This window comes from Paramisgurnus dabryanus, chromosome 5 (genome assembly GCF_030506205.2).
Source record: "Paramisgurnus dabryanus chromosome 5, PD_genome_1.1, whole genome shotgun sequence".
Classification (NCBI taxonomy): Eukaryota; Metazoa; Chordata; class Actinopteri; order Cypriniformes; family Cobitidae; genus Paramisgurnus; species Paramisgurnus dabryanus.
In genome coordinates, this window is record NC_133341.1 from 20,628,610 (window position 1) to 20,654,769 (window position 26,160).

Here is a 26,160-nt window from a genome sequence, read left to right on the forward strand (position 1 = left end):
AATAGGTTGTTTTTATGAGCTGCTGTATAAATGTCAGGGAGTTGTACAGCTTAACGTTTTTCACACTAAAATCCACATTAGGTCATCAAGTTTTATAAGGAAAATAAGTGAACTTTACTTTTCGTGCCACTTAAACAAACAGGAGCAAAATGGCCTTGACTGCGTAAATGCGTTATTTACTCAGAACATCATTCACTCTGTACTTAAAAGATGATGTGATTTATATTAACCAAAAAGCCAAGTGGTGTCTTTTAGTATTGGGGAAGCCTGGAGTCTCAGTTTTATGTGAAGATAACCAGAATTACTCAAAGAGGGAAACAAACTTCACACAGTTGTCCTAAATCACTTACAGAAACACAAACAATTGTGAAACAAATTATAAGTGTACAGTAAATAAAAGATGAATAGAAGCAGGGCTAGCAGGAATTATGTCTTATTAGTATTCTAGTATACTGTGTTGTTGTTATAATGCACCTTATTGAATTTCTGGAGTAAGCAGACATTTGGAGTGCTTAAGTGTGTGTGTGTGTTCGTAGGAGAGTATTTAGTTATGCGACTTTTAGCTAGTTGCTTTTTGACAATGCATACAGATCCAGGCATAAAGATCAATGAACATCTAATGTCTAATTTAGATCCATTAATTGTTCATTAATTTCTGCCACTATGGCCTAATGCCAGGAGCAGTAATTGCAAATGAATGACAAATTTAACTCATTTGTCCCTGTGTCAGCATCTTAAAGGGGTGCACGTCTGTGAGTTGGAGACCCAAAAGGGCAAATAGAGGTTAACTGAGCCTATAATTGCAACATTTAGTCTCAGTTTTCATCTTTAATTGGTTGTACAGATTTACTTTCTTAATACATTAATTTTGTTAAATTCATTTCTCTTCTTCATCTTTATCATCTCACTGTATAGGCTGTCTGTTTGAGTTTATTAATAGCTTTCAGTGAGACATAATCTGTATGTAGGTAGAGTAGTAGGCTTTTCTAATTCCTCGCATGAGCTTAAAGGATGACATGTGTGTTTTACTGAGCTTTCACAACAACCGAAATCCAAAAAGCTGGCATACAACAAACACAACTTGTAATTTTGAGGTCTTATTTATTTTTTAAGATAGTAGCATGTCAGACAGCGTAGGCTGAACCAAAATTTGGATAATTATTATGATTTCTACATAATCCTTTATGGATTTTGTGGCATTTTTCAGCAGATGCAATTACAGATAAAGCCTCTGTTGTACAACTTCAGACAGTTGGGTGGCCACATCACCAACCTGATCTGAGCAGTGCTGGATTTTAGGTGTGAAGTTCTTGTTTGCCAGGCACAAGGGATTAAGGAGTATCAGGTTTAAATAGAGCAGTGCCAAACAAAGCACACACACATGACCACACTGCCCTGATTTTGAGAAAATGCATTCAAAATGGTTTCCACTATACCTCTACTTAACTTTAAGGTAAAGATATAATCATTGGGAAAAACAGAAAGGGGCCTTTAAAATTGTATCTGCAGACAAACTTTTTAAAACATGATGCAAAAGAAAATATCACTGTCAATCAAAAAAGACATCATGTGAAGACATATATATTTACAGCATTAGAGTGTTTCTCAACAAGGGGGGCGGGGCCCAATAAGGAGCCTCAACAAAATTTCAAGGGGCCCTCAAGATGACTTAAGATATTTCTTATTGTTTTATTCAACAAATATATAACTTCCAATTACGCCAATCTTTAGAATATTATAATATTTATTGGACAGAAATTGTGAGTGGGAAAGCCTTGAAATGTTATTGTAGACAGGGAGCCTTTTTATCAAAAGGTTGTCATCCACTTAATTGATATGGCACTGACGGTGTTTCCCTGTTAAAAAAAATGTCTGTATAGCTTTACCCACGCCAAAGTGCGCAGTCCTCTTTAAAAACGACTTATTTTTCAATTGATTAACGTCAGTGGTCGAGCCTTGAACATTATAAATAGCTCAAGCACAGGACGTGTGTGGTTTAGTTGGTCCAAGTGCGTTCCTTAAAGTTCGTTCCTAAGCAACAGAGTCGCCTCACGCGTGCGTCATTTCCTCCCTCAGTGTTGGTATCTCACTACGGGCTCAGTAGTAGCGACAAGGCAGAGAGAGCCGCACGAGACCAAGCGCGCATTTCTGACCGCAACTGACAAACTTGCTATCCGTGCTGTATTTTCTCGTTTCAAGAAAGGTGTTTTTATTCGTTTTTCTCCTACATGTGTTAAGAGAAAAAGGATTAAAGTCTAATCCTAGCTGGACTTAATTCGATTCTTTTGGGATTTGCCTTTGGAAAATCTGTGGACTTTTTGTATCATTACAAGTGACGAGAAAAGCTCATTTATAAACTTGCTCGGATGTACTTTTCTGTTTCATTTGAGTTTGGAAAAGTTTAGAAACAGTCCTGTTGTTGTACTGTATTTTAGAATTATTCGTATTATTATGGGAGCGCGCTCACGCGAACACTTGACCAGTCTCGACTGTTTTATACACATGGAGGGTTTTTGTTTTACACAGGGACAGTGTCACTCCCATTTCCAATGCCTAATGTGAAATCCCGTGGTTTTGACGAGCTCCAGCAAGGCTATGAGAATGAGCACGGACCTGGAGCGCGTTTCTCTCAAGTCGGGCGCGAACTCGCTAGGCTCCGGTGGCCGTGCCTTATCCGTGAACGTGAAGAAGTTACACAACGCGCTCAACGTGCTGCTGGACGACTTGGAGAGAGAGCAGTTTATCCACTGTCTCAACGTTTACCACGCTAAGCGTAATGTCTTCGACCTCGTGCAGACCCTCAAAGTCATTCTCAACACCCCCAACAAGCGCCAATTGTTACCCATGCTGCGTCTCGTAATACCCCGCTCGGACCAACTGCTTTTCGATCAGTACACATCGGAAGGTCTCTATTTGAAAACTGATCTGCTATCGAATGTTAAACATGAGTGCTCGGAAGAAATAAGCAGCATGAATGATCACGCAGCAGGAGCATCCTCGGTACACTTTCTTCCCGAGTCGGAGCACCCCGGTCCCAGTCAGGGGTGTGCGCGCGCAGCTCCAGTTTTCAGCACCCCGCATGAGGGGACAGCTCCGGCTGGCACGTGTTTGAGCTCTGCGTCTGATGAAATTCGGCAGGTTACGCTGAAACGGAGCAAGAGCCATGAAGGCCTAGGGTTCAGCATACGGGGTGGATCAGAGCACGGAGTTGGGATCTATGTGTCTTTGGTGGAACCGGGATCTTCCGCCGAGAGAGAGGGACTGAGAGTTGGAGACCAGATCATTAAAGTCAATAACATGGTGTTTGACCGAGTCACTCATGGAGAGGCAGTCAAGGTGATGTGCTAGATCTTTCTTAGTTTCTGTGTGATTGTGTCTAAAAGTTTTTGGTGTTCACTCTCAACAGCTTGTGGATTGTTGGAATTCTAGGGTTATATTATAGAAGTCTTATGCTAATATCTGAAAAGTCCAAATTAAAATCAACATTCATTCCTAAAAACAAAAGTGCCACGAAAGGTTCGCAATGATGAGAAGAACTATGTTTGGTTCCTTAAAGAATCATTCAGCCAAAGGTTCTTTCTAACCTTTAGTCTACAAAAAATAGCCTAACCTTTTTCCACTACAAATAACATTTTGTGCAACACAGTGCTTCTGTGGATGTTAAAGGTCTTTATGAAACCATACAGCCTGACAAAAACCCTTTCAGGAAACCTTTATTTTTAAAAGTGAGTTTTTAAAATTTCTGTGATACACTTTTACTAAATAAAGGTTTACCATTAAGCCAAAAGTTCTTAAAATAACCATTTCTTTCTTACCTTTAAATAAAGTATTTAACTAAGAATGGTGAAACAGAAATGTCCTTTGGATGTTAAAGGTTCATTAAAGGTTCAAACATGATTTTATAGAACTATATTTATTTAATAAAATTTGCCACGTAATTAAAATACATTCAACCAATGAGGCATTTTTTAGCTTTACACACCTTTATGTTTAAGAGTGTACAGGCCCTGCACATTCTGTTCATCAAGCATCCTCTCATTTCCCCAAACACTGTTGTGTGAAATCCTTGACCAGTGTAGTCACAGCCAGACAAATCTTTGGCCAGAGTACCAGTCAAAGTTACTTGCTTAAGGAGGGCAAAAACCAATCTCTGATTGCAAAACGTAGCTGCTATGGCCTAAGGTGACTAAACCCATCTCACTGTCCTAAAATTTGGCATTTTTTGTCTCATTCCCTGTGTCCAAGAATAATTTTAGAAATCAGGTAATTGAATTGATAACTTAATTAAATAATTGGCACAAGCGGGGCTGGTGTCAGGCATACATTCTCATGCAATTGAGATACTGTGGTTTGATCAATTCTGGTCTAGTTAGACATACTGAAGTTTGCCCTTGGCGGAATCTATTATCATCTATATTTTTAGTTCAAGATTTGTGAGTTAAATCATATGGTTATATAACAGTCGAATCTTGTACAGTTTGCAAGAGAACAGCAATGACAGGCAGCTACCTCACTCTTACTTTTCTATTCTCTCACTTTCTGTCTTTCACTGTTTGTGTGGGCAGCCACATACACTGTATATGTTTCTTTCTTTGAGGAATCACATTAGATCGCAAAGGGATGTGCAGCATTCTTTTACACTGTCCTTGCTTTGTTGTATAGTCTATCTTACTCATCTTCTCTGCCTGTCGGCCTTGAATTCATAAGCTAAAAAAAGCACACAGCAAAATAACAATAACAATGTGAGTGAAAGTTACATGAACGCCATGTACTGCATCAGCACGGCACTACTACAGCTATTTGTCACTCAAAGCAAAAAATGTGCCATCAGGTCAATACTTTAATAATAATAATATAGTTGGTTATTATGATAGTTCAAGGTCCTTGTGCCTGTGTAAAATAATTATTGAGTTAGTCAGTCATTCTTGTTTTATATAGAGGGATTAAAAGTGATGATCATGTTTACTCACGGTGCCAACGTTTAAGATTTCAAAATAAGGATTGATGAAGCATGAGAATTATTACTTGGATGACTTTATGGTTTGCTGTTGCAGTAAGGTTGCAGTGTTAATTAACCTGATTTTGATGGTATCACGTTATTAAACACAAGGTCTTATTGAAGGTGCATGGGTTTTAGTAGTTTGTGAGAGTCCTGTGAGAGCTTGTGAGTATCTGTGGAGACTGCACTGCGTCTGGCACCATGTTTTGGGAAGGATATTTACCCCTGGCAAGAATAAATCACGCTCATGATTATTATGTAAAAATTCAATCTGCCACACAATAACTGTATTCCAGGATTTTGTAGTGTCTTGTTCTGAAACTGCTCTTGTTTATTAATTGGATACATTCTGTTTCCCATTAGTCAATGAATATTTCATAAAAGCGGCTTTTAAGGGTTAGAATGCATACTCATAGCTACCCCTGTATTAATTCCAGTGAGGATCACTGCGTGTTGTGATGTCTGTGCCAATGGGTGGGCAACAATAAATCAGAGGAATCAAACAGCACAAGTGATTGCTTTATTGCATTTAATTGTTCTTTACATTTACTATGATTATGTACAAGAAAACACTGTGTAAATTATACGAAACAATTTAAGGTAATCCAAGTCTAAGTGACTAAGAGGCAGTTTCCCAGAAGGTGTTATCCTAGTGCCAGACTTAAATGCGAGTTTGAGCTGCTTTAATTTAAAAACATTTTGTACCGACATATCTTAGCCATTGTTTTGCCTGAAGATGCACATCAATATTGGTTTTTCTAAAGTATGTTTGTAAAAGGGATAGTCACCCAAAAATAAAAATTCTGTCATCATTTACTCACTCTCATGTTGTTACAAACCTGTATACATTTCTTTGTTCTGATGACCAGAAAGGAAGATATCCTGGGGAATGGTTGAAACCAAACCCATCATGAACCCCAATGACTTCCATAGTAGGAAGAAAGAATACTATGGAAGTGAATGTGGCTCATGATGGGATTGGTTTCATCCATTCCTCAAGATATCTTCCTTTGTGGTCATCAGAACAAATAAATGTATCCAGGTTTGTAACAAACATGAGAGTGAGTAAATGAAGACAGAATTTAAGTTTTTGGGTGAATTTTCCTTTAAAATGTCCTAACTAAGGTCCTGGATTAATGTCTTAATTCTAGTCTGGGAAACTGCCCAAAAAAGTTAAACCACAGGTTTGAGATCTACTAAACCACAGGGGATCTGACAAGGAAGTACAGCAGGAAAAGTCAGATCATCCGCTTTGTCTGTTGGAGTCTCACCCCTATTGACCTGCCAGTCTTGAGTAATTATTCTCAAAGACAAATTAGACAGACAATGTAAAAAATAGTGAAACAGCTGCTTGTACTTATCTGTATCTCAGGCATTATCTTGATCGCGCACATTTATCACTGTCTCTCTTTTATAACAGAGGTGTTCGGTTTGTAGTACTGAAACCTAGAGGGGCGGTTTCCCGGACAGGGGTTAGACTAGTCCTAGACTAAAATAAATGTAAGAGCTGTCCAAACTAAAAAACAACTTGCACTGACATGTCTTAAAAAAAATCAGTGCCCTCTGTTTTACCTCAAAATGCACACAAGTAATGTTTTAACAAGGCATGTTAGTTAAAACTATATATTTCCAAATTAAACTGAGGCCTAGTCCTGGCTTAAGTTAATCCCTGTCCAGGAAACGAGGGGGGCCGCGAGATGGTGCCAGGGGGGCCCCAGTTTTATGACATTTAATAAAATACATTCATTGATCATGAATTCTGTGTAATTAAACCTAAAAAATTATAAGCCAACTAACCAACAGCACTACTAGGTATCATTAAATATGTTTTGTTAAATTAAAATATTACATTTTAGAACTGTTTTTGTCATACATTTTCTTTTGGGTGGCCGCGAAAGAATGCACTGTTACCAAGGGGGGCCGCACGCTAAAAAAGTTTGAGAACCACTGGCCTGTACTGTTTTTAAAATGTTTTTTATAATGTCTGTCGTAAACATTTAGTCGTTAATTTTGAAACTGCTTATGGTGCTAAGGACTAAGTGGTTATCAAGAACATAAGTACTTACTTTACTTTTATAGCCTCATAAACTGTAAATTGTTATTCTTAAAACAAACAAATTCCCTTGAGAACTCATGGCGAATTAGCATAGCCAGGTTAGCCTACAAATTGACCTCACGACTAAATGGCTGTAATATCAGTAACACTGAGACCTGAGAATAGCCAACATACCCCAATTCCACTCCCCTTGTTGTTCACTCCGAGCAAACTGTTTGCGACATAAGCTCAAAACAACACGCCTGCTAAAACCTATGGTTCTGGAACAAACAGCTCTGTGGTGCTGCTATTTTCACCATTCATTTTGGACTTTTTATAACTTAAGTGGAAAGAGAAAAAAACAGATGAAATGCTGTGAGGGGAGCATTTTGGGTTACACAAACGCCAAAATAATGGAAAGCGAATTTGTTTTCCGACAAATAAGGATCATCAAGGACAAAGGCTGAATGGGTTTGTGAAAGATAAGATGGTCCAATTTTTAAAAAGCATAAAATGGATATTGTGACGGGAGAGGTGGGCAGAGGTTGAGATAAATAGTCTTTCAGAAAGTCTATCTGGTGCACTGTCAAGGAGATTTTAAGAGGCCAAAGAGATGCTGGAGGAACCAATAGATGTTGCGTCAATTACTCACAGCTGGAGCTCTTTCACTCAAAACCTCAGATATAGAAGCAAGTTCTTTAAAAAAAAAAAAGAGTAGACCCATCAGAATGTTTCCAAGATTCCTTCTTCTTGATAAACAAGCTCACAGATGACAAATAACTACTAATATAGTTTTCATAAGTGTCTTTTATGGACAAGAGAGCCTCTAAAGCAGGGGTTCTCAACGTTTTTCAAGGCCCCCCTACTGCCTACAACAATATCTGAATGCCCGTCTACTCAAAATTTAAAAGTAAAGTAAATTATACTGGAGCTTGGCATAATTAGACAGATGTATATTTGTTACAAAAATAACCAATCACTATGAAATCTTGATTTTTGTTGTTTAGCTTATTTAATGCTTTTTTATCTTATTTTAAAGCCCCCTTAGAAGTTCTCTGAGGCCCCCAATGGGATTCTGGCCCCCTGATTGAGAAACAATACAATAAAAGCTTTTGGCTGGGGTTGAAACATCTGTTCAGATCACAGCATTTTATTTTAAATTAGGGTCTGTACTCTAAGGAAATGGAATCTGTTCTTTTATAATCGCCTTCTTGTGGAGTGTGAAAGTTCGCCTAAGCGTGAACATCAGGCTTTGCTGTTGGGTTTGAATGAAGTAATGATCATAACTTTTTCATCTTTTTTGCTTGTGTGTGTTAGTACATCTTAATACAGTGGAAAATTTGTACATCTCACTCTGTACTAGGGCTGGGGGATATGACTCAAAAAATTATCGAGAAAATGTTTTCCATATCAGTCGATATCGATAATTATCATGATAAATAACAAATCTTTACTCCTGTCAAATTTAAAGGCAGATTTTTGCTCCTGAATGAAAATTGTAAAAACCAGACAGTTAATAATGGTTTTAAACTACTTTTTATTCAGAACATGACAAATACAAAAACTAAAATCTTGTTTTAATGCATCTGTATTAAATGTAAATCTATTTGTTATGAAATCAACACATTTCTGACACAAAAGCAGCAGACTACTGTCCCTTTTAGACCCAAGACAGGCTGCTTTAAGTTTCAATATACTGAGTAACAGCTGTTTATGTTCACTTAAACAAGAAAGAAAACTTAGTTCAGTGATCACGCGTGTGTTATACATATACGAGCTATACACGCTGATAAATGGATGTCAAGGGTGTCACTTTGCTGTGGGAGTGCACATACCCAAACACTATATTCACTGCAGTGGTGGATCTGCTGCTTTTCCTCAGTTTCCTGAATTTGTAAATGTCCTGTAAATATACTTTTAAAGCTGGGCGGACGTGTGCGTGCGCAAGGCGGACGCTGAATGAAAGTAAAGGGCGATTTATAGTCGTGCGTAGGTCCTACGGCGTAGCTACGGCGTAGGCTATCCGTAGCCTGTGCGTAGCTCTGCGTAGCCTGACGCGCACCTCACAAAATTTCTAACAGCGCGTCGGCTCTACGCGGACCTTAAGCGTTGTGATTGGTCCACCAGAACCCCTCCCGTCAGGTAAAAAAAACTGCGTCATAGGTATTTCCGTTTGAGACGGTGAAAACAAAGATGAGCCAAGTTGAGGAGTGATTTAACTCAAACTGAAACATAAGTCGCTGTTTATTTACTTCCATCATTGCTGGTCTTCTCAAATTATACACAACAAGTTGCTATTTCTTCTTCGTTTGTGGGTTAACTTGCTTAGCTTCTTCTTCTGTGACGACTTCTGCTGCTACTGTGGTTACACGCGTGATTACTGCCAACCAGCGGTTTCGCGTGTGTTTGCACGTCGACGCGGACGGCGACGCACAAGTATAAATGAAAACCTACGCACGACTATAAATCGCCCTTAAAGTATACTGCACGCACCTGTGTCTGCTGTGTTTGACGAACCCTGTTTGCGCGTCCAACATTACACACAAGAAAATGTTTCCGCGCATTTGGATTCCGTGATTCCGTCCGCGTTATCCGCATCGCGAAAATCATAGGTCTCTACTAATAAATAAATAACTTGCCTCATCTTCCACTCCTTCAAGTCTGACTGTCACTGTGATTGTAAACCAAGAGCGCGTGCCGCATCCAGAAGTGCTCACGCAACATTACGCACAGTGCTTAAACATTATCGATCACTTATCGAACTGTCCTTATCGTTTTATCGAAAAAGTTTATATTGGTAAAATTATCGTTATCGAATTATCGCCCAGCCCTACTCTGTACTTATTTAGAATATTGATTTCACTATTTACTCTGTAGTTAAAACTGTGTTAAAGAGCACCTATTGTCAGATTCACATTTTAAAATTTCCTTTGGTGTGTAAGTGTGTATTAGTAAATGTTAACAATATGCAAAAGGTACATTCCCCAAAGTAAACGATGACGCATCGTCTCCAACGTAAATCTCTTTTCTTGGATGACAACAAACACACAGATTGTAGGCAACAGTTTACTTCTTGGGATCGGTTATGTAGACAAGACCAACATTATCATAATTCCTCCCGCTTCGGACTCACAGCCTGTAAGTTAACTCCTGTTAGCAACCGAATCTTTCAAACATGGTAAGGAGCGTCACATTTCCGGCTGACGTCAGAGGTATTCAGGCCAATTACAATGTACAGATTAGCTGGCCAATCAGGGACACAGAGATTTTCAAATCTTTTCGTGCGTTTCAGAAAGAGAGGGAAATCTGAAGCTACAAAAATGTACGGTATGTGGAAAATAATGTGTGTTACTTACCATAAACCACGCAAACACATTGTATTATACCAAATACACAAAATAATGTTGTTTTTTGAAATAGGTGCTCAAAAGTACAGCTTTGCACCTAAAAAGTTCATATTTGTATACCTCAAAGATACATATTCACATCTTAATGGTACATATTAGTAACAAATGTATACATACTTTTGGTATCTGTACATGCCTACATATTAGAATCTTCTCCACTGATTTGTAGATGGTATAATTTGACTAAAGTGTTAACCCTATTGCTTTCTTACCAAAAGAGAGTTGAAGTAACAAGAAGCTACTAAAAATACAGTGAATAAAATGTGCACTTTTCGACTTTGGCCTATGGCCTATTATTTTAATAATATGACAATATATCTGACTACAAAACAAGCTGTGGTTGGTCATTGAACTTGTTAGTCAGACTGCTCTGTTAGCTACAACTAGACATGTTCCCAGTACTGTCAAAATGATCCATATACAGATAAAACTCCACCACATTTTTTATTCAAAAAATGTTACATTCTCTGATATGCAACTAAATATAGTCACCCAAAAAGTAATCACCACCACGAGGACAGATGTTTTGTACACATGGTAAATTTGGCCACTGTTATTGCTCTCTGCTGGCTTTGGAAAATATAACATCAATCTGTGTGACTTTTGCTGCTGTCTCAGAAAGCTAGACAGGAGGTGTGCCATGAACAAATCCCCACAGATTCTGAAAGAAAACAATTATTGATATTTTTGTTGCACAGTTATTTTGTGGATAAAAATGTTAATGACATAAATCACAGAATTGCATGACTGAATTTTGCTCCTAATGATCAATTAAAGAGCTCAGATGCAAAAGTCTCTAAACGCCACCTCCATCAAAAAATTAGATAATGATATTAACCCAATGCTTTTGGCACCTATTATGCATTCATCAAATACTTTCCCAGATCTGCTTAATCCCAGCCTCAGGCCATTCAGAAATACCAGTTTGTTGGCAGAATCCATTAAGAGTCTGATAAAAATGCTAATTTACAAGAAAACATGTCAGACGGACTTAGAGGGTTTTGCATCTGAGCTCCTCAATTCTTACCTTCCAAAAATGATTTAATTTGTAAACATTTTTGTAGGATAGCTTTAACTGTACCACTGGACTGGGCCATTTTACACTTTTAATAGTAAAAATGGTATTAGGTTACATCTGAAGTCCAATAAACCAGAGTTGTTACAGAGGGCCCTTTAAAATGTACAGTATGACACACCCCTGCAGGAGCATCCAACATTCCCATGCAGGGATCTTTCCACTGTGAAAGGATTGAGAATATGCAGGTCTGTGAATAGAGGAATCCGGTTGCCACTGGAAATGATGTATATTCCATCTGTACTAATTAGTGCCTGGCTGGGCACATGCTGCAGTGAATCAATGAACCATCGCGTCAATGAACCATCAGTGAATCACAAGGGTTTGTGTGAAATTGTTCATAAAACTGAGTTTAGGCAAGAAGCTATAAGAGGCGGAGGCATTTGCAAATAGTGGATAAAAGCAATTTTCTATGTAGGGTGAAGAATTAAAAATTAATCTGGTCAATTCTTTACCGTTTTAGGGCACAGCCTAACTATCACCTGTTTCAAACAATGCCTCTTTTTACTGTACACTGTACATTGTCAGACTAGAAAAAGCTTTCAATTTTTCAGCTCCTGGGAAGCCGTCTGCTTGAATGAATATCATTTTCTCTAAATTGAACATTTGGTTGAAATTTTGAGTAGTGAACGCAGAATGCTTTCAAGTAATGCATATTCTGAGTGATGCATTTCAGACAAGCTTTTTGCTGCTTGGGGATGTTTTTAATATTTCGGCTTTTGTGGTTGCTTTCAAGAAGCTAAAAAGAGAAAAATTATACTGACACCCCCGTCAATACAGGCACGCAGGTGGTTATAGCGGTTCACTGAGTTTGTCTTAGGCAGTGATTAAGTAGATTTAATCACTTTAAGTCTATTTAATCACTGCCACACACAGCTTAGAAGTGCATAAGTAGATTTAGCATGGGTTAAAAAGTTAAGAATTATGTAAGCAGATTTACTTTAATGCAATGTGGATAAAGACTTGGGGCTTTATCATACACCCGGCGCAATGCAGCGCAAGTGTCTTTTGCTAGTTTCAACCCGGTGCAATTAACATTTTCACGTTTTGCGCCAATTTTGGGTTCAGGCGCATTGTTGGCGCATTGCTATTTTAAGGCAACTACAATAGACTACGCCATTGACCAACTAAAACCTGATCTAAAGTCAATGGCGCAATATTGTTTTTGTTAATTGAATGAGTGCAATATGCGCCTACAACCGGGACGACAACGCGCGTTTGCTTATCATGGATTCGCACCAGCACACAACTGTTTTGAAATATGAAAAATCAAAGGATAAAAATTTTAAAGATTATTATTGAGTCTCTTTGAAATAAATGAGGACCGTTTATGAGACGTTAGAAGGCATAAAGGGGTGCTTCACCTGCAGCTGCAAGTACTTGCATGTTTTGCTTTAAACAAATGCAAATATTGCATCTACAGTATTTAAAATTTTCTTTTTTAAATGTTACCCCATGGATTTATTGTATATGATGATTTTTACCTGTGGATATGGTAACATGAAAACCTTTATGCTTTTCAAAACCCTCACGGCGCTGTCCAAGTGCAGAAACGTTTCGGAATCGGCTCCCCACACGTTTGTAAATTCTTTATCTCCTGTTTGTTACAAATAAAGCCTTTTCTTGCATATTTGTAAATTATTTTTTGAGATTACACATCATGTACATACATTTACAGCAATTAAAAGCCTTCTAGCTAAAAAAAAAACGACTTTATTACAAAAATACTTTTAATACAAAAATATAACAATTTCAATACAAATGAAACCAACACAATTTTTAACTTAAACTGCTGGTCTTCTTTCTCTGTTTAGTTTTTCAGTTTACAAATTCCACTTTCTAAATATTAGTCATGGCGCCAGCGCAATTGGCTTTTGAAGGGGATGAGAGCTGAGACTCTAATTGGTTTATTGCATGTTACTTTCAAAACACACCCATTACTCATTATGAAAATAGGAACAACCATTTTAGGCCGTGGCTTGGTGCACAAACCATTTTCCCCGTTCTTAAACTAGCAAAAGTGGGTTTCGGACACCCCCGTTTAGGCCATGTGGCGTGCGCTTTAGACAATGCGCTTAGATTGTAAAAATAGGGCCCTTGGGGGCCAACATAATTTTCAACCATAAATCGCTCTTATGTGGTTTGGCTGTTCGTTTACATGACACCTTTGTTTGGGAGTTCTAAAAAACGCAAACTTTTGATGACGGGTCAAAATATGTACCCCAGCTGTCACTGGGGCTGTACCCTTTAGCACCTAAAGATTTCATATTAGTACATCAAAGATACTGGTACTACAAAATGTCATATTTGGACCTTTTTAAAGGGTACTCCCCCAGTGACTGCTGGGGTACATATTTTGTGTACCTCATCATCCGTCTTAACATAGCTGCTCTATGCTTTTGGCCATCTTAATGATCTCAATCCTAAAGAAAAGGAAAGGTCTTTCTCCCTTAATTCTACTTTAATTCACTCTGTACTATTTTGTTCTCCAGTGCTGTTGTGCAGAGGTGTAGTGAAAACATTTATAATTAAAAATTATTCAGACAGTATTAACTGCTATCAGCTCTTTAATGGAGTGTGCAGTTTTATTTGCTTGCCTTCCCATGCGTTCTCACAGTTAATGGAACAATAAACAAGCAAATTAAAATACTCACAAACCCAGGTGACCCACATAAAATCTCAGATCTGTTGGTTTAAACATTGCAGAGTTGCGTAAGGACAGTTGTTTTCAGTCCTCTGCTTTAAAGTAAAAAAGTACACTTCTGTTTGTACAGTAGCTTTCAATGGGTCAGTTTGTACCATCGCTTTCTTTTATCAGCAGCTGAAAATGCACATACAGATAGAGTAAACCACCTCTGCACTGAGAAATAATGTGTTTATATTTATCTCACCTACCTTTGCTCTTTCAAACTTTTCAAGAGAGATATTTCTGTGCTTCCCCGGAGGCATACCTGCTTCTCTTGACCTGCATGGGTCAGGAATTTTAAAAAGTTTTTGCCCTCTCCACTACACACTATGATTCCTCGTCTAGATTCACTAAGAATGAGTGACGCAGTGGGAAGTGATCTGAAGTACAGATGACAAATGATCTGAGGTACAGATATGAAACAGGAGAGGATAGAAAATAAGAATTTGATTTATCTTGGGAGGCGGAATATTTTGAAGTTTTTTACTTTTTTGGAAGGCGTAATGCTATGTTCTCCCCAAAGATCTTCACATAAGATATTTACTGCCACCAGCCTGCTTGAGAGCAAAGCTAATGTGACAGAGGAAGTTTAAAAAGTTTTTCATGTAAACAAGCGAGGGTTTCTCTTTTCTTGACGTGATTGGCTCTGAATCAGACCTGCTTTTCTTCTCTCACTGTTTAATGGTGTTTCTAGGTCTAAAGTCTTCAGGGGAAAGTGAGCATATTGCCAAGCTTTTATGGACTGTGGAACTGTCCACGGGTGCCATTTTTTTCTCCTCAGAACTGAAATTGCGACATAAACACAGAAACAATATTATGTTTAATTAATACTCACCACAAAACTGAATCACATCGCTTTTTATCCTTTTAAGTGGACGGAGAAGGTCACCCTGTACTATTGAAAGGGTGTCATGCTTTAATCATGATACTTGAGTTGTTGTAAGCCTTTTTTATGATTCGTTTATAGATGCCGGTAATTCACAAATGTGCGGATCTGAAGCAAAAGGGAGTCACACTGAGAGAATAGATATGCTCGGATAAGCTCAGAGGATGTTGGTAAATCTCAAGGTTGTAATATATTTTTTAATATGTGCTATACCTTAAGGGATCCCGCTGACTCTTACGTTATTTGCTTTAACACTGTTCCCGTAGGAAAGAGAAATAAAATTAAATATATCACATTTTCTCCAAGATATCACAGAGATAAAATGAAGATTAAACGGACACTGTTGCATACAGTAAAGTGAAAATAAATTAAGTGTGTTTTATTGCTTTTGAGGCCATGTGACCTTGTAAAAGTTGACAACATGAACTATTTTTAGTGAAGCACTGAAACAGATGCAGATACGATATTCGATTGCTTACACTGAAAAAATGATTCATTCAATTTACTCAATTTTTTAAGGTAAGTGGTTGCAATCAATTTATTTAAGCTTCATTTAAACAAAAGTGTTTTGTTTAGTTTTTTTAATTATTTTTGTTTAAATGTACCTAAAATAAATTGATTGCGACCACTTACCTTAAAAAATTGAGTAAATTGAATGAATCATTTTCTTAGTGTATAAACACATCTGCTGATAACGATAGATACCAAACGTTTTGCTTTTTATGCGTTTCAAATGATTATGTTGAGAAATCCTTTGTGCAGTGCGTACAAACTGCATTTCTGTTGCCATTGTTACCCAATTCATTATAATTACACAGCTTTTATCTGCGGATATCAATTATATTAGGCAGATCCATCGGTGCATACCTATTGTATTTATTTTACAGCACTGTATACTCTTATTGTAGTGTATTGTAATTTCTGTTTTATCTATTTCTGGAAAAACACCTGAGATGAAGTTGATACTTGATGAAACAACAGAAAACAGTGTACAATGGCGGGGTTTAAAGGCGGGGTGCATGATCTCTGAAAGCCAATGTTGACATTTGAAATCACCTAAACAAACACGACCCTAGCCCAATAGAATCTGGTTCTTCTTTTGATACACCTGCCACACACATACAGTATGCAACCCAGGCAATGATGTCGGTTAATAGACACGCCCCTTACTGCTGATTGGCTACAAGTGTGTTTTGGTGCTCTTCCCGACTCCATTTTCCATAGTGTTTTACAAAAATCATGCACCCTGCTTTTAATATTCACTTGAGAGAAGAGATACTAAATTTTGAGCTTTTTGAGCCAGCGGGTGTAAAATGTTATATGTACTTTGGCAGTATTACCATCTGTCTGTCTGCTGGGCAGTAACAGATCCCTGCAGAATAATGACTTCTTGTGTACTATTGGAAACCTTTCACCATCATATCAAAATAGAGTGAGCAAACCAGCCCATGTTAAATGCTGCAAGCTCATTGCCACTCATAGTCAGCAGCATCACATTTCATTATATGTCATCTTAGGTCGCAGATGGCTTCCAGTTTTTTTGGCTGGAAATGAGCGTGGAACAGTATTGTTACCCAGGGCCGTGTCTGTGGAGACTCGGCACAGAAATGTCATGTGTGTCCTCTGTCTCTGTGATAAAGAGACGGCTGCCTAATGGGTTCTTCACTATAGCTCTCTCTCTGCCCACGGCCTTCCTGTTTCTGTGACTTTCTGTTTTTTTGCACATTTTGTCACCTACCACATTTACATCATGCTATATATTGTTCTATATGTAGTTAGGGCTTTTGAAAAGAAGTTAAAGGAATAGTTCACCCAAAAATGAAAACTTAAGTTGTTCTAAACCTGTATGATTTTGTAATCAAACTGTTTTGGAGCACCATTGACTTCCTACTAAAGAAATCAATGGTGCGTCTGCTTTCTGCTTGATTACAAATATATTCCTTTGTGTTTAGCAGAACAAAGAAAGTCATACAGATTCAGAACAACTTAAGGGTTAGAATTGGCTTTTTGGAAAATGTATTTATTAAGGCTGTCAAAATTAACTAGCTAATAACGTGTTAATAACGTGTTAACACAAATTCATTTTAACGCCATTATATTAACGTGCGATTAATAATGCAATGCGCAAGTTCTGTTTAAACCTTGGTCTAGCCCAGTGGTTTTCAAAAGGGGGGCCGTGAGATGGTGCCAGGGGGGCCCCAGTTTTATGACATTTTATGAAATACATTAATTTATCATGAATTCTGTGTAATTAAACCTAAAATATAAGGCTACTAACCAAAAGCACTACTTTTTTGTATAATTTAATGTTTTATTAATTATGTTTTTTATTAAAATGTTGAGTTTTAGAACAGTTTTTTTCACAAATTTTCTTTGGGGGGCCGCCAAGGAATGCACCGTACACAAGGATGGCCGCACGCTGAAAAAGTTTGGGAACCACTGGTCTAGCCCATAGTTGGATAAATGAGTCAGAGGTTTTCATAAAAATAAGTACATTTAAGCCCTTGTCTAGCGATCCCAATTCTCTAAATAATTATTAATAATAATAATTTGTTTATATATAGGGCTTTTCTGCAGCACTCAATGTGCTTTACATATGAAAGGAGGGATTCTTCTCAACCACCACTAATAAATAGTCCTTGAACATCTAAAATGATCTTTATTTGTATGATTTCTAAGAGGTGCCATCCTAAATGCTTAACTAACACACAAAGGTCATGAATATATTATTGGTTATGTCTTAAGTAAATGTTTGGTTAACTGTTGGGGAAAAATATCTGATGTGTAACATTATATTAGATCTTCATTACAGTAGATATTAAAGCTGTCTGTCTCAAGGTCAATCAAATAATAAAAGAAAAAAAGTGTAACATTGATATTGTTTTTGACCTTGTGTGTGCTATATTAGTTTTACCAGTGATTTTAAAGTGTTGATGTGATAATTTTGTTTTTGAACCTTAAAAAAATCTTGGTTTTATCTCAAAATTAACTTTGCTGACGCTGTCAACTTCAAACAGGTGTAGTTCTGTCATGTTTTGTCAGATTCCAATAAATAATGTATTGTTTTGAAGTTTTTTAAATAGAGAATGACAAAATATAAATAGCTCATTTAAAAAAATGCTCATTTGGGAACCTGTGTTTTTTCCATCTTCTTTTTTCCATGCGTTTAATAGACAAACAAGTTCTAAAACATACATATTTGAAACATGTCTTTATGCTGAATAAGGTTTTTCTAATTCTAAACACACATTTGCATAAAGCATCCATATTTGTCCATACCCCTGTTGATTAAAATATTAAAAACTTAAAAAGTGTTAATTAGGGTAAATTTAAAACAGATAAAAATGGGCAAATAATCGCGAGTTAACTCATGACAATCATGCGATTAATCTAGATTAAATATTTTTTATCCAAAGTACCTTATAATGCATTTATGGTACCCTTTATCAGTATGTGTGTTTCCTTGGAATTGGAACCCACGACCTTTCCATTGGTAATGCAATGCTCTGCCAACTGAACTACAGGAGTTTGGGGGCTTTCTATGTAATATTGTAATTAGGTTCAAATTATGGTGCCAGTATTGCACAAATACTGATGTTTTGGCTTTTGGAGGATGTGAATGAATATGGTGAACAAGTTTGGTGTTTGATGAAATCTGCATGGAGGTCTATTCATTTTTGCATTTTGAACCTTTTCTCTCTTTCCCTGAATAGAACAATGTGACTCATCCACCGTACATCCACACAGCACTTGAGCCGCTCTCTCTTTCTTTCTCTCTCTCTGTCACTCACTCACTCTCAATGGCTCAAATCCCCCAGACTGTACAGAATGTTATGCAAGAGATACTGTAGCTGTCCATGCTCTTGTTTTGGCACTTTTGAGATGTTGTTATAGAGTTGATCACATTTGCTCAAGTGCTCCATTCAGATGCTGGAGATTGTGTGTTCTTTTACCAGGTTTATTTTTAGCCTTCTGCCTGAAAGTGTTGGTTTGAGTGTTTCTAAACTAGGACACACTTCAATCCTTTATAATTCATACACAAACACTTAAAAAAGCAACACTGAATGTGCTGTTCTGCTCCAATTAAACATTTATGGTAATCTATGTAGATCCATGTAAATGACCATGGATATTTGTACTGTAAGAAAGACAGAGGGTTTTCATTAACTAGACTGACCATTAGTTAGTCTGCTACAGTATGTGCAATGTCCTAATAAAGATGACCGGTGTTTGATGCTATTTATATGACAACTGACACATTTTTTTGTCAAAAAGTGTATTAATTTCCAATAATTATATTATTTTGTGAAATACCATGTTATGTTGCATGAAAATGCTTGGCTTCTGTACTAATAATAAAGGTGTAGTAAACATGGTTTTTGGTTTATTGATCTAAAAGCATGGTTAGATTTTTGGTAGCCATGATTTAACTATGGCTGATTTTCATAGGGGCTGTCAGCTGGATATAATGCTAAGCATTATATCCCGAGTTGTGTCGCAATATTGATCACTGTAGTCAGAAAAGTACACAAAATTTTGTATTGATTATTGTACTTTTTATTTATGATTTTTCACCTTTAAGGGACAGGACCATAGGATGAGAGACAGAAAGGAAACCGTGGCAAAAAATACCTTCAGCTGGGATTTTAACTTGTGGTGCCGGAGTTGTGTTTCAATATTTATGTGCTGCCCACAAGGCTATGCTTCTGACAGCAATTTCTCTAAGCCTATACTAAGGACTAACAGCATTTGAGCCTATTTTAAGAGTGAAAAAATATTAGATATAAAGTTAATGTTGTTCTTAATTGTTGATACAACAAAAAAGCTGTACAGTTCATGTATATAGGGCTCATCATTTGTTGTTGGAAATAATAATGTACCAGATGCTGTTATCAGGAAAAATGCTACGGGAAAGATAACCCAGGAGCTTTTCTGAAAGGCACATTAAATGCAATTGACCCTTCGATTAAATATTAGTATTAATACTTATTGCACGTCTAGTTGGAATGCTTGATTCTGATTGACCAGTCGCAACATTTGCGGGTTTGTTATTTCTACACTTTAGGGAAATTTTCTTCCTTAAATATATAAACATACTATAAATGAACGAATAGACTCTCTGCTTTAAAAAAAAGTATTACCCTACCTTCATTTTATTTTTCTTCTTTTTATCACCTCTTAAATATGGGTAGGTTTTTTCAAAAATACCAAATTTTGAGATAATTACATTTTTGTGAAGGTCTTTTGATAGAGATCAGATTCAGAGAGATCCTCAAAACATTCACGGAGTTGGAACTGTTTGCACTAACTCGTAATGGCGCGAAAAGAGTTAAACCCATGTAGTATGTTTGTTACATTTAAATGTCTTGTCTTATCTTAAAACCGAAAGTGAATGGGTTTTCCTGGCAAAAGGTCTGCATTTGTTACAAATAAGGTAATATGTAAGAAATAATTGAATATGGGCCATTGAATTATTAGAAAAATAATTCACACCCGAGGTGGTGATGCATTATCCATGCGCTTCGCGTCGTGGCCGTTACACCTCGGGTGTGCATTATTTTTCAACTATTCAACTGCCTGTCGCCAATTATTCCGCTAACACTACGGTTACCACACCTCAAGACATCGATCACATGATATATTTAAAGGGATTCGTCCGATTTTTGTACTTCAATTGCTATTGTGAGTAAGACTATTTTTTCCGCATCTCATCCAACGGCTCTTTTGCTTGTTCCAAAACGTCATTTTAAAGCTGGCAATGGAGGCTTGAGCCGTTGATAGCATTCTTATCAGTTATTAATGAAGTTATTAGAGAGCTAGAGACACAGAGAGAGAGAAAGAAATAGAAGGAAAGAAAGAAAGAGAGTGAGTGAGTGAGAGAGAGAGAGGGCGAGCGAGGGAGAGATTGTGTATCTGTGCATCTCTAAACAGCGCTGTTATTGCCTCGGAAAATCGGCTGTCATGTTGTTTTGTTAGTCCATTATTACAGTTAACTATACAAAGTGATATGGAAGTGTAATACGGTCAAGAGAGCTGCCTGGAACTACGTTCGCCGTGTGGCTCCCAGAAAATAATTGCACACCTCAGAACGTTCATCAGCCAATCAGTTTCAAGCATTCAACAGACCCGTAGTATAACAATGATTCATGTTCCTTACCTTACTTATGAGGTAAATAGCAATGTAATAATCTGGATATGCACAAATCAGCCAGTTGTTGTTGCAAAATAAGCCTCTTTAGTGTGATACTTAACCCTCCGCTTCATGTCGGGTCCTGATCACACTGCTTGGACTTTTTGGGGGCTGCCTATACATTATCCATTACATAGATTTGACCTGGTTTTCACTCTGCAAAGTTGTTGAGATATCTTCTTAACTTTAAAAGGAGACAAATCTGAGAGTGTTAGAGACTCTAGTTGACGAAAAAAAAATCGGAGCACGGTATTTGATGTTTTTCAGATCTTTTATGAAACTTTTATGTAAGAGCAGTATAGGTTTTGTCTCAGGAGAAAAGTATGACAAGCAGGAGACTCAATTTAATGTTAAAATAACCTCACTTATGTCTAGGAGAAACATTTGAGATGTTAAAGAGATCTCACTTTTGATTTATCTTTCCTACGGGATGACTCTCTATGTCTGTCTTGCATTTTTTATTATTCCGCTGTTGAGGAAGCCGAAGCACAGAGTTACATGTCCAAAAGTTGGAAATAGCTCTGAGCGATTTGATCCAGTAGATGTGGTGTCTGTCTGAATCATCTACAAAGCGCAGGCAGATGATGTCATTGTCAGAAGTCACACTGAAAGCACTGCACCCCACCGAGACATCTAGCTCTGTCCCTGTAAAGCATATTAAATGTCAGAGATGGATGTCTGTGGACTTTTTGAGCGATGAGAGCAGCTCAAAAGTGGTAGGACTGATTTACAAGGCTTGAATCAATCCACAAGAGACCTGGTCTGGAGTCAGTGGAGTCAGTGAGAGCTTTTATAGGACTTGCTTGGCTCTTACATGCCATGAACACTGAATTACCTTTCAAGCAGGTCAAATCACTGTGCAGTCTTCAGGAGAAAAATAGTACAGCCAGATACCAGAAAACTGTAAAAAAATGATTTTGAAGTTGAGGTTTGCAATTTTCTGACCAGATAATGGCAACTATCTGCCATTATTTGGGCAAACCCACTTTGGGAAAACCCACATTGCGTTGGCGAACCGAATTGTGGATTCGTCTGTGTTGTGTCACTGGCATTGCTTCGGGGAGAAGTTGAAAATTTCTTAACTTTTCAAGTGCCAACGCATGCTTCAGCCCATCAGATCGCCTTATGCAAATAACCTAGTGCAGAGCCAGCCAATTATGTTTATGCAAGACCATACGGAAACTGTGATTGGCTGTTGGCCATGCTTCACTTGCGCAAATTTCACTTCAGTCATTAAATTGGTATTTAACAAATTTGAACAAAGACTAATATTTATATCCTCCTAATATTTATTTCCACCCTTCTTTGTTTTACATAGGTGCTAAAAGGTTCAAAGAAGCTCTCCATCTCTGTCTGCTCGATGGGCCGGATCCCAGGTGGTTATGTGACCAATCACGTATACACATGGGTGGACCCTCAGGGTCGCAGCGTATCCCCACCTCCAGACCTGCTGGACCAACATCAGGATATCCAGCAACATGGATATGTACAGCATGGCAGTGCTGAGAGGAGGGTGAGTGTGTGCCATTTCCTGCAAAGCATCAACGTAATGTTAGCATTTATTATTACACAATGTGGGACGTGACAATGCATACAGTGTGATGGTAACTGTAACAGTGGTTTGTTTTTAATAATATCATTCAGATGTGCAGATTTCATTCCATATAGATGTGTAAACATTCACATACATTACACACAGTGATGTGACTTGAACTTGGAGGAGTTAAGTCTTTAATCCAATACAAAGGGTTAAAGGAAAAATCATATTTATTTAAAGTGGTCCTATTATGGCCTTTCACAAAGTCTAATATATGGTTTCATGCAAAAAAATCTTGCAGCACATTTCCTTCTAGTCTGTCTCAAACAATCTGTTGTTGCTTAAGTCTCTTTAAAGCTTTCCCATCTGATCCGCTCAGTCTACCTTGGCGCAGACTGTTTTGATTGTTTGCTTAGTATGTTTCAGAAATGTCCGCCCCCTAATTCAGCTTCTCAGGAGTAAACAATAACAATGAGCTCGAAAGTCAGAGCCTAAGTCAAATGATGAAAATGTAGAACAAGCGAATTGAACAGAATCACAATGCAAGCAAGACTTAAACAGGACACTTTGTATTGATATGTTTTATTCTGTATCGTCTTATACATTTCAAATGCAATGTTAAAGCAACACCAAAGAGTTTTTTACCTTAAAATAATATTTCCAAAGACGTTTCAGTCGTTCATCCACTCGAAACAGGGTGAACGGCACTTTCACATTCGCTTTGCAGCCCTCTATCGGCCAAAACCGCACTAAAGAAGTTTCCAACCGTCGGGTCGTGGTCCTGTAGTCCGAGTGAAAACTACAAAAACTTGCTTTACGGCAGACCTACAATCCAGTCAGAGCCAGTAGGCTAAATTATTTACGACAGTGGTAATAGACAATTCCGCTTCCAACCTGTAGGGGGAGTAAAGAGCAAAAACTCTTTAGTGTTGCTTTAAAAAATACAGTAAAAAACCCTGATGCATGCACAAACACACGCATGCACGCACACACACATTCTGGTTTCCATGTTTTGTGGGGACATTCCATAGTTGTAATCCATTTTATACTGTACAAACTGTATATTCTGTTCCCTTCCCAAAACCCTAACCCCAACCATCACAGAAAACTTTCTGCTACTTCACATTTTAAATAACATCATTCTGTTTGATTTATAAGCTTGTTTCCTCATGGCAACCTCAAAATGTCCCCACAAGGTCACAAAAAAAACTGGTATTCCAATCTTTGTGGGGACAATTGGTCCCCACAACGTGATAATTGCCAGGTACACACACACGCACACACACAAACACACACTTCAGCTCTTCTCTGCCCACTTATACCCCCAACCCAAATTCTGCCTGTTCAGCTAAAACATCCAGAGCGCAGCAATCAGCCAACACTGCTGATGTACTGTAAACAGGCTGCTCATCATATCCAAACAGTCCACACATAAATCTCTTAACAAATCCCTAAAGCCTTAAAGAAAAAGTTCACCCAAATCACTTATCCCAGATGTCTATGAGACATGCATTCATCATTAAAGTAATCCAAATGACTCCAGTGAGCTAATACATGTCTTTAATAATGGATATATGTGCTTTTTGGAGCTTCGCCATATTACCCTCGATATAAGAACATAAAAGGGAGGCACTTCAATATAAAATAGTTTGTATTCAGCTCAAAAAAAGGAGGCCGTACTGTATACATGAGGCTGGGTCAATTATAAGATAATTTTTTATATTTAGTTGAATTATTTCTCTAAACTCAAATACAGACATTTTCTGAAATGTGCTTTTGGGTGACTTGAGATACAGTAGTCCTACAGTAATTGCAAACAGTGACAGTGATCTATATGTTTCGGAAAGAGGCAGTGGCGTATGCTAACAGCAGAGGTTCTTCAGTGGGGTGTCTGCTTGACTCTGCATGTTGGTGCTGGAAAGAGCATGTCAAGCACATTCAGTGCCAGACTTATCTGAAAGGCTTTTCATGTCAGTGTGATTGATGCGAGCCATCTCAACTATCATCTAAGTTGAGCTGAACTAGCCAGATACGTGTAAAGAATGAGGTATGAATAAGTATGTTTGTTTACTAATATATAATATACCACTGTCTGGACTGGAGCGCTGACCTTTCATGTCCTCAGGTGATGTGAATTTCAACTAGAACCTGTCAGTACATTTCGTCCAGCATGTCAATTAACCAATCAGATACATCTGTGTATGTGTTTGGCTTTGTATAAAGGTCAGAAATGGTTACTTCATTTTGTAGACAGTTAGTCACAATAATGCAAAGCAAAAACATTTATAGATGGAGCGAATCTGTTGTGTTTATAAAAAATTTTTTGATGTGTTTTTAAAAGTAAGGGTAGCCATTACTGCCTCTCAGCCCTGTCGTATATACACTAGATTGCTTTAGGATTGCGAAGATTGTAAACAAATGAGATTGACAGGTTAATACTGTGTGTTTGTGTGCCGCCCAGGTGAACATCTCTCTGGATGACGGACGATCTCTGGGTCTGATGATTCGTGGAGGTGCTGAGTACGCTTTAGGCATCTACATCACTGGGGTAGATCGTGGCTCGGCTGCAGAGTACAGTGGACTAAAGGTAAAGCCAGTAATACAAAATCCCTTACAGGATTTTTGATCTAGTTGCAGCACACATATAAGGAGAATCTAGAAAAATTTTCTTCGCTTAAAATCTTTAACATGCTCACACTACAAGATTTGAAAATCATGGTGCATTACACACTACAAGATTTTCTTATTGTGCCAGAGGGAGCACTTCATATGATCCTTAAGGGATGTAAACGAATGGAGATTGTGACACATTAGTTATCTACTACTTAAATGTTTACATTTAGCTAGCTAGTACGCCAGCAATTTTCTTTACTCACCCAGTGTGTTTTAAACTGAGGCAATTTCTCCCCAGCTCTTGTTTCACTCAGCCGTTTCTCCACTGTCAACCGGACCCGTTCGACAGCTTGTTTTGTGGTCGATATTTCAGAAGGTCTGACATTCAACTCCATCTCTCATTAGCTATTGTGAAGGTGCTGACATTATATCCCAATTTAAAAGGGTAAATATCAAATGTTTAATATGATCGGGGCAGCCATGATTTGCTTTCAAGTGGTTTGGGAGGTGCAAGATATGATTTGTAAACTTCACATTACATGGCAATCTGAACATCTGAGATTACCAACATCAATGTCAAGTCCTAGACCAAATTTTCTCTTGGATTTGAAAAGGAAAAATCAGGGTAAATTCAAGCTGAAAACTCTGTAGTGTGAGCCTGGCATTAGAGAAATGTTGTTCAAGTCAATTTTTTAAACTTGGCAGATATAAAGTAGAAACACTTTCACATTA

The 26,160-nt window shown here is 37.7% G+C and overlaps 1 protein-coding gene across 2 annotated transcripts in view; it reads left to right on the plus strand.

The window, feature by feature from the left end:
- Positions 1-2,117: 2,117 nt before the first annotated feature.
- The window catches only part of whrnb (whirlin b), an 87,849-nt gene continuing 63,806 nt past the window's right edge, over positions 2,118-26,160 (plus strand). For both annotated transcript variants that reach the window (XM_065250249.2, XM_065250250.1), the window contains exons 1-3: positions 2,118-3,336; positions 22,597-22,791; positions 25,277-25,402. In XM_065250249.2, the coding sequence (XP_065106321.1) occupies positions 2,596-3,336; positions 22,597-22,791; positions 25,277-25,402 (1,062 nt within the window). In that variant the 5' untranslated portion in view covers positions 2,118-2,595. The remainder of the gene's footprint in view (positions 3,337-22,596; positions 22,792-25,276; positions 25,403-26,160) is intronic.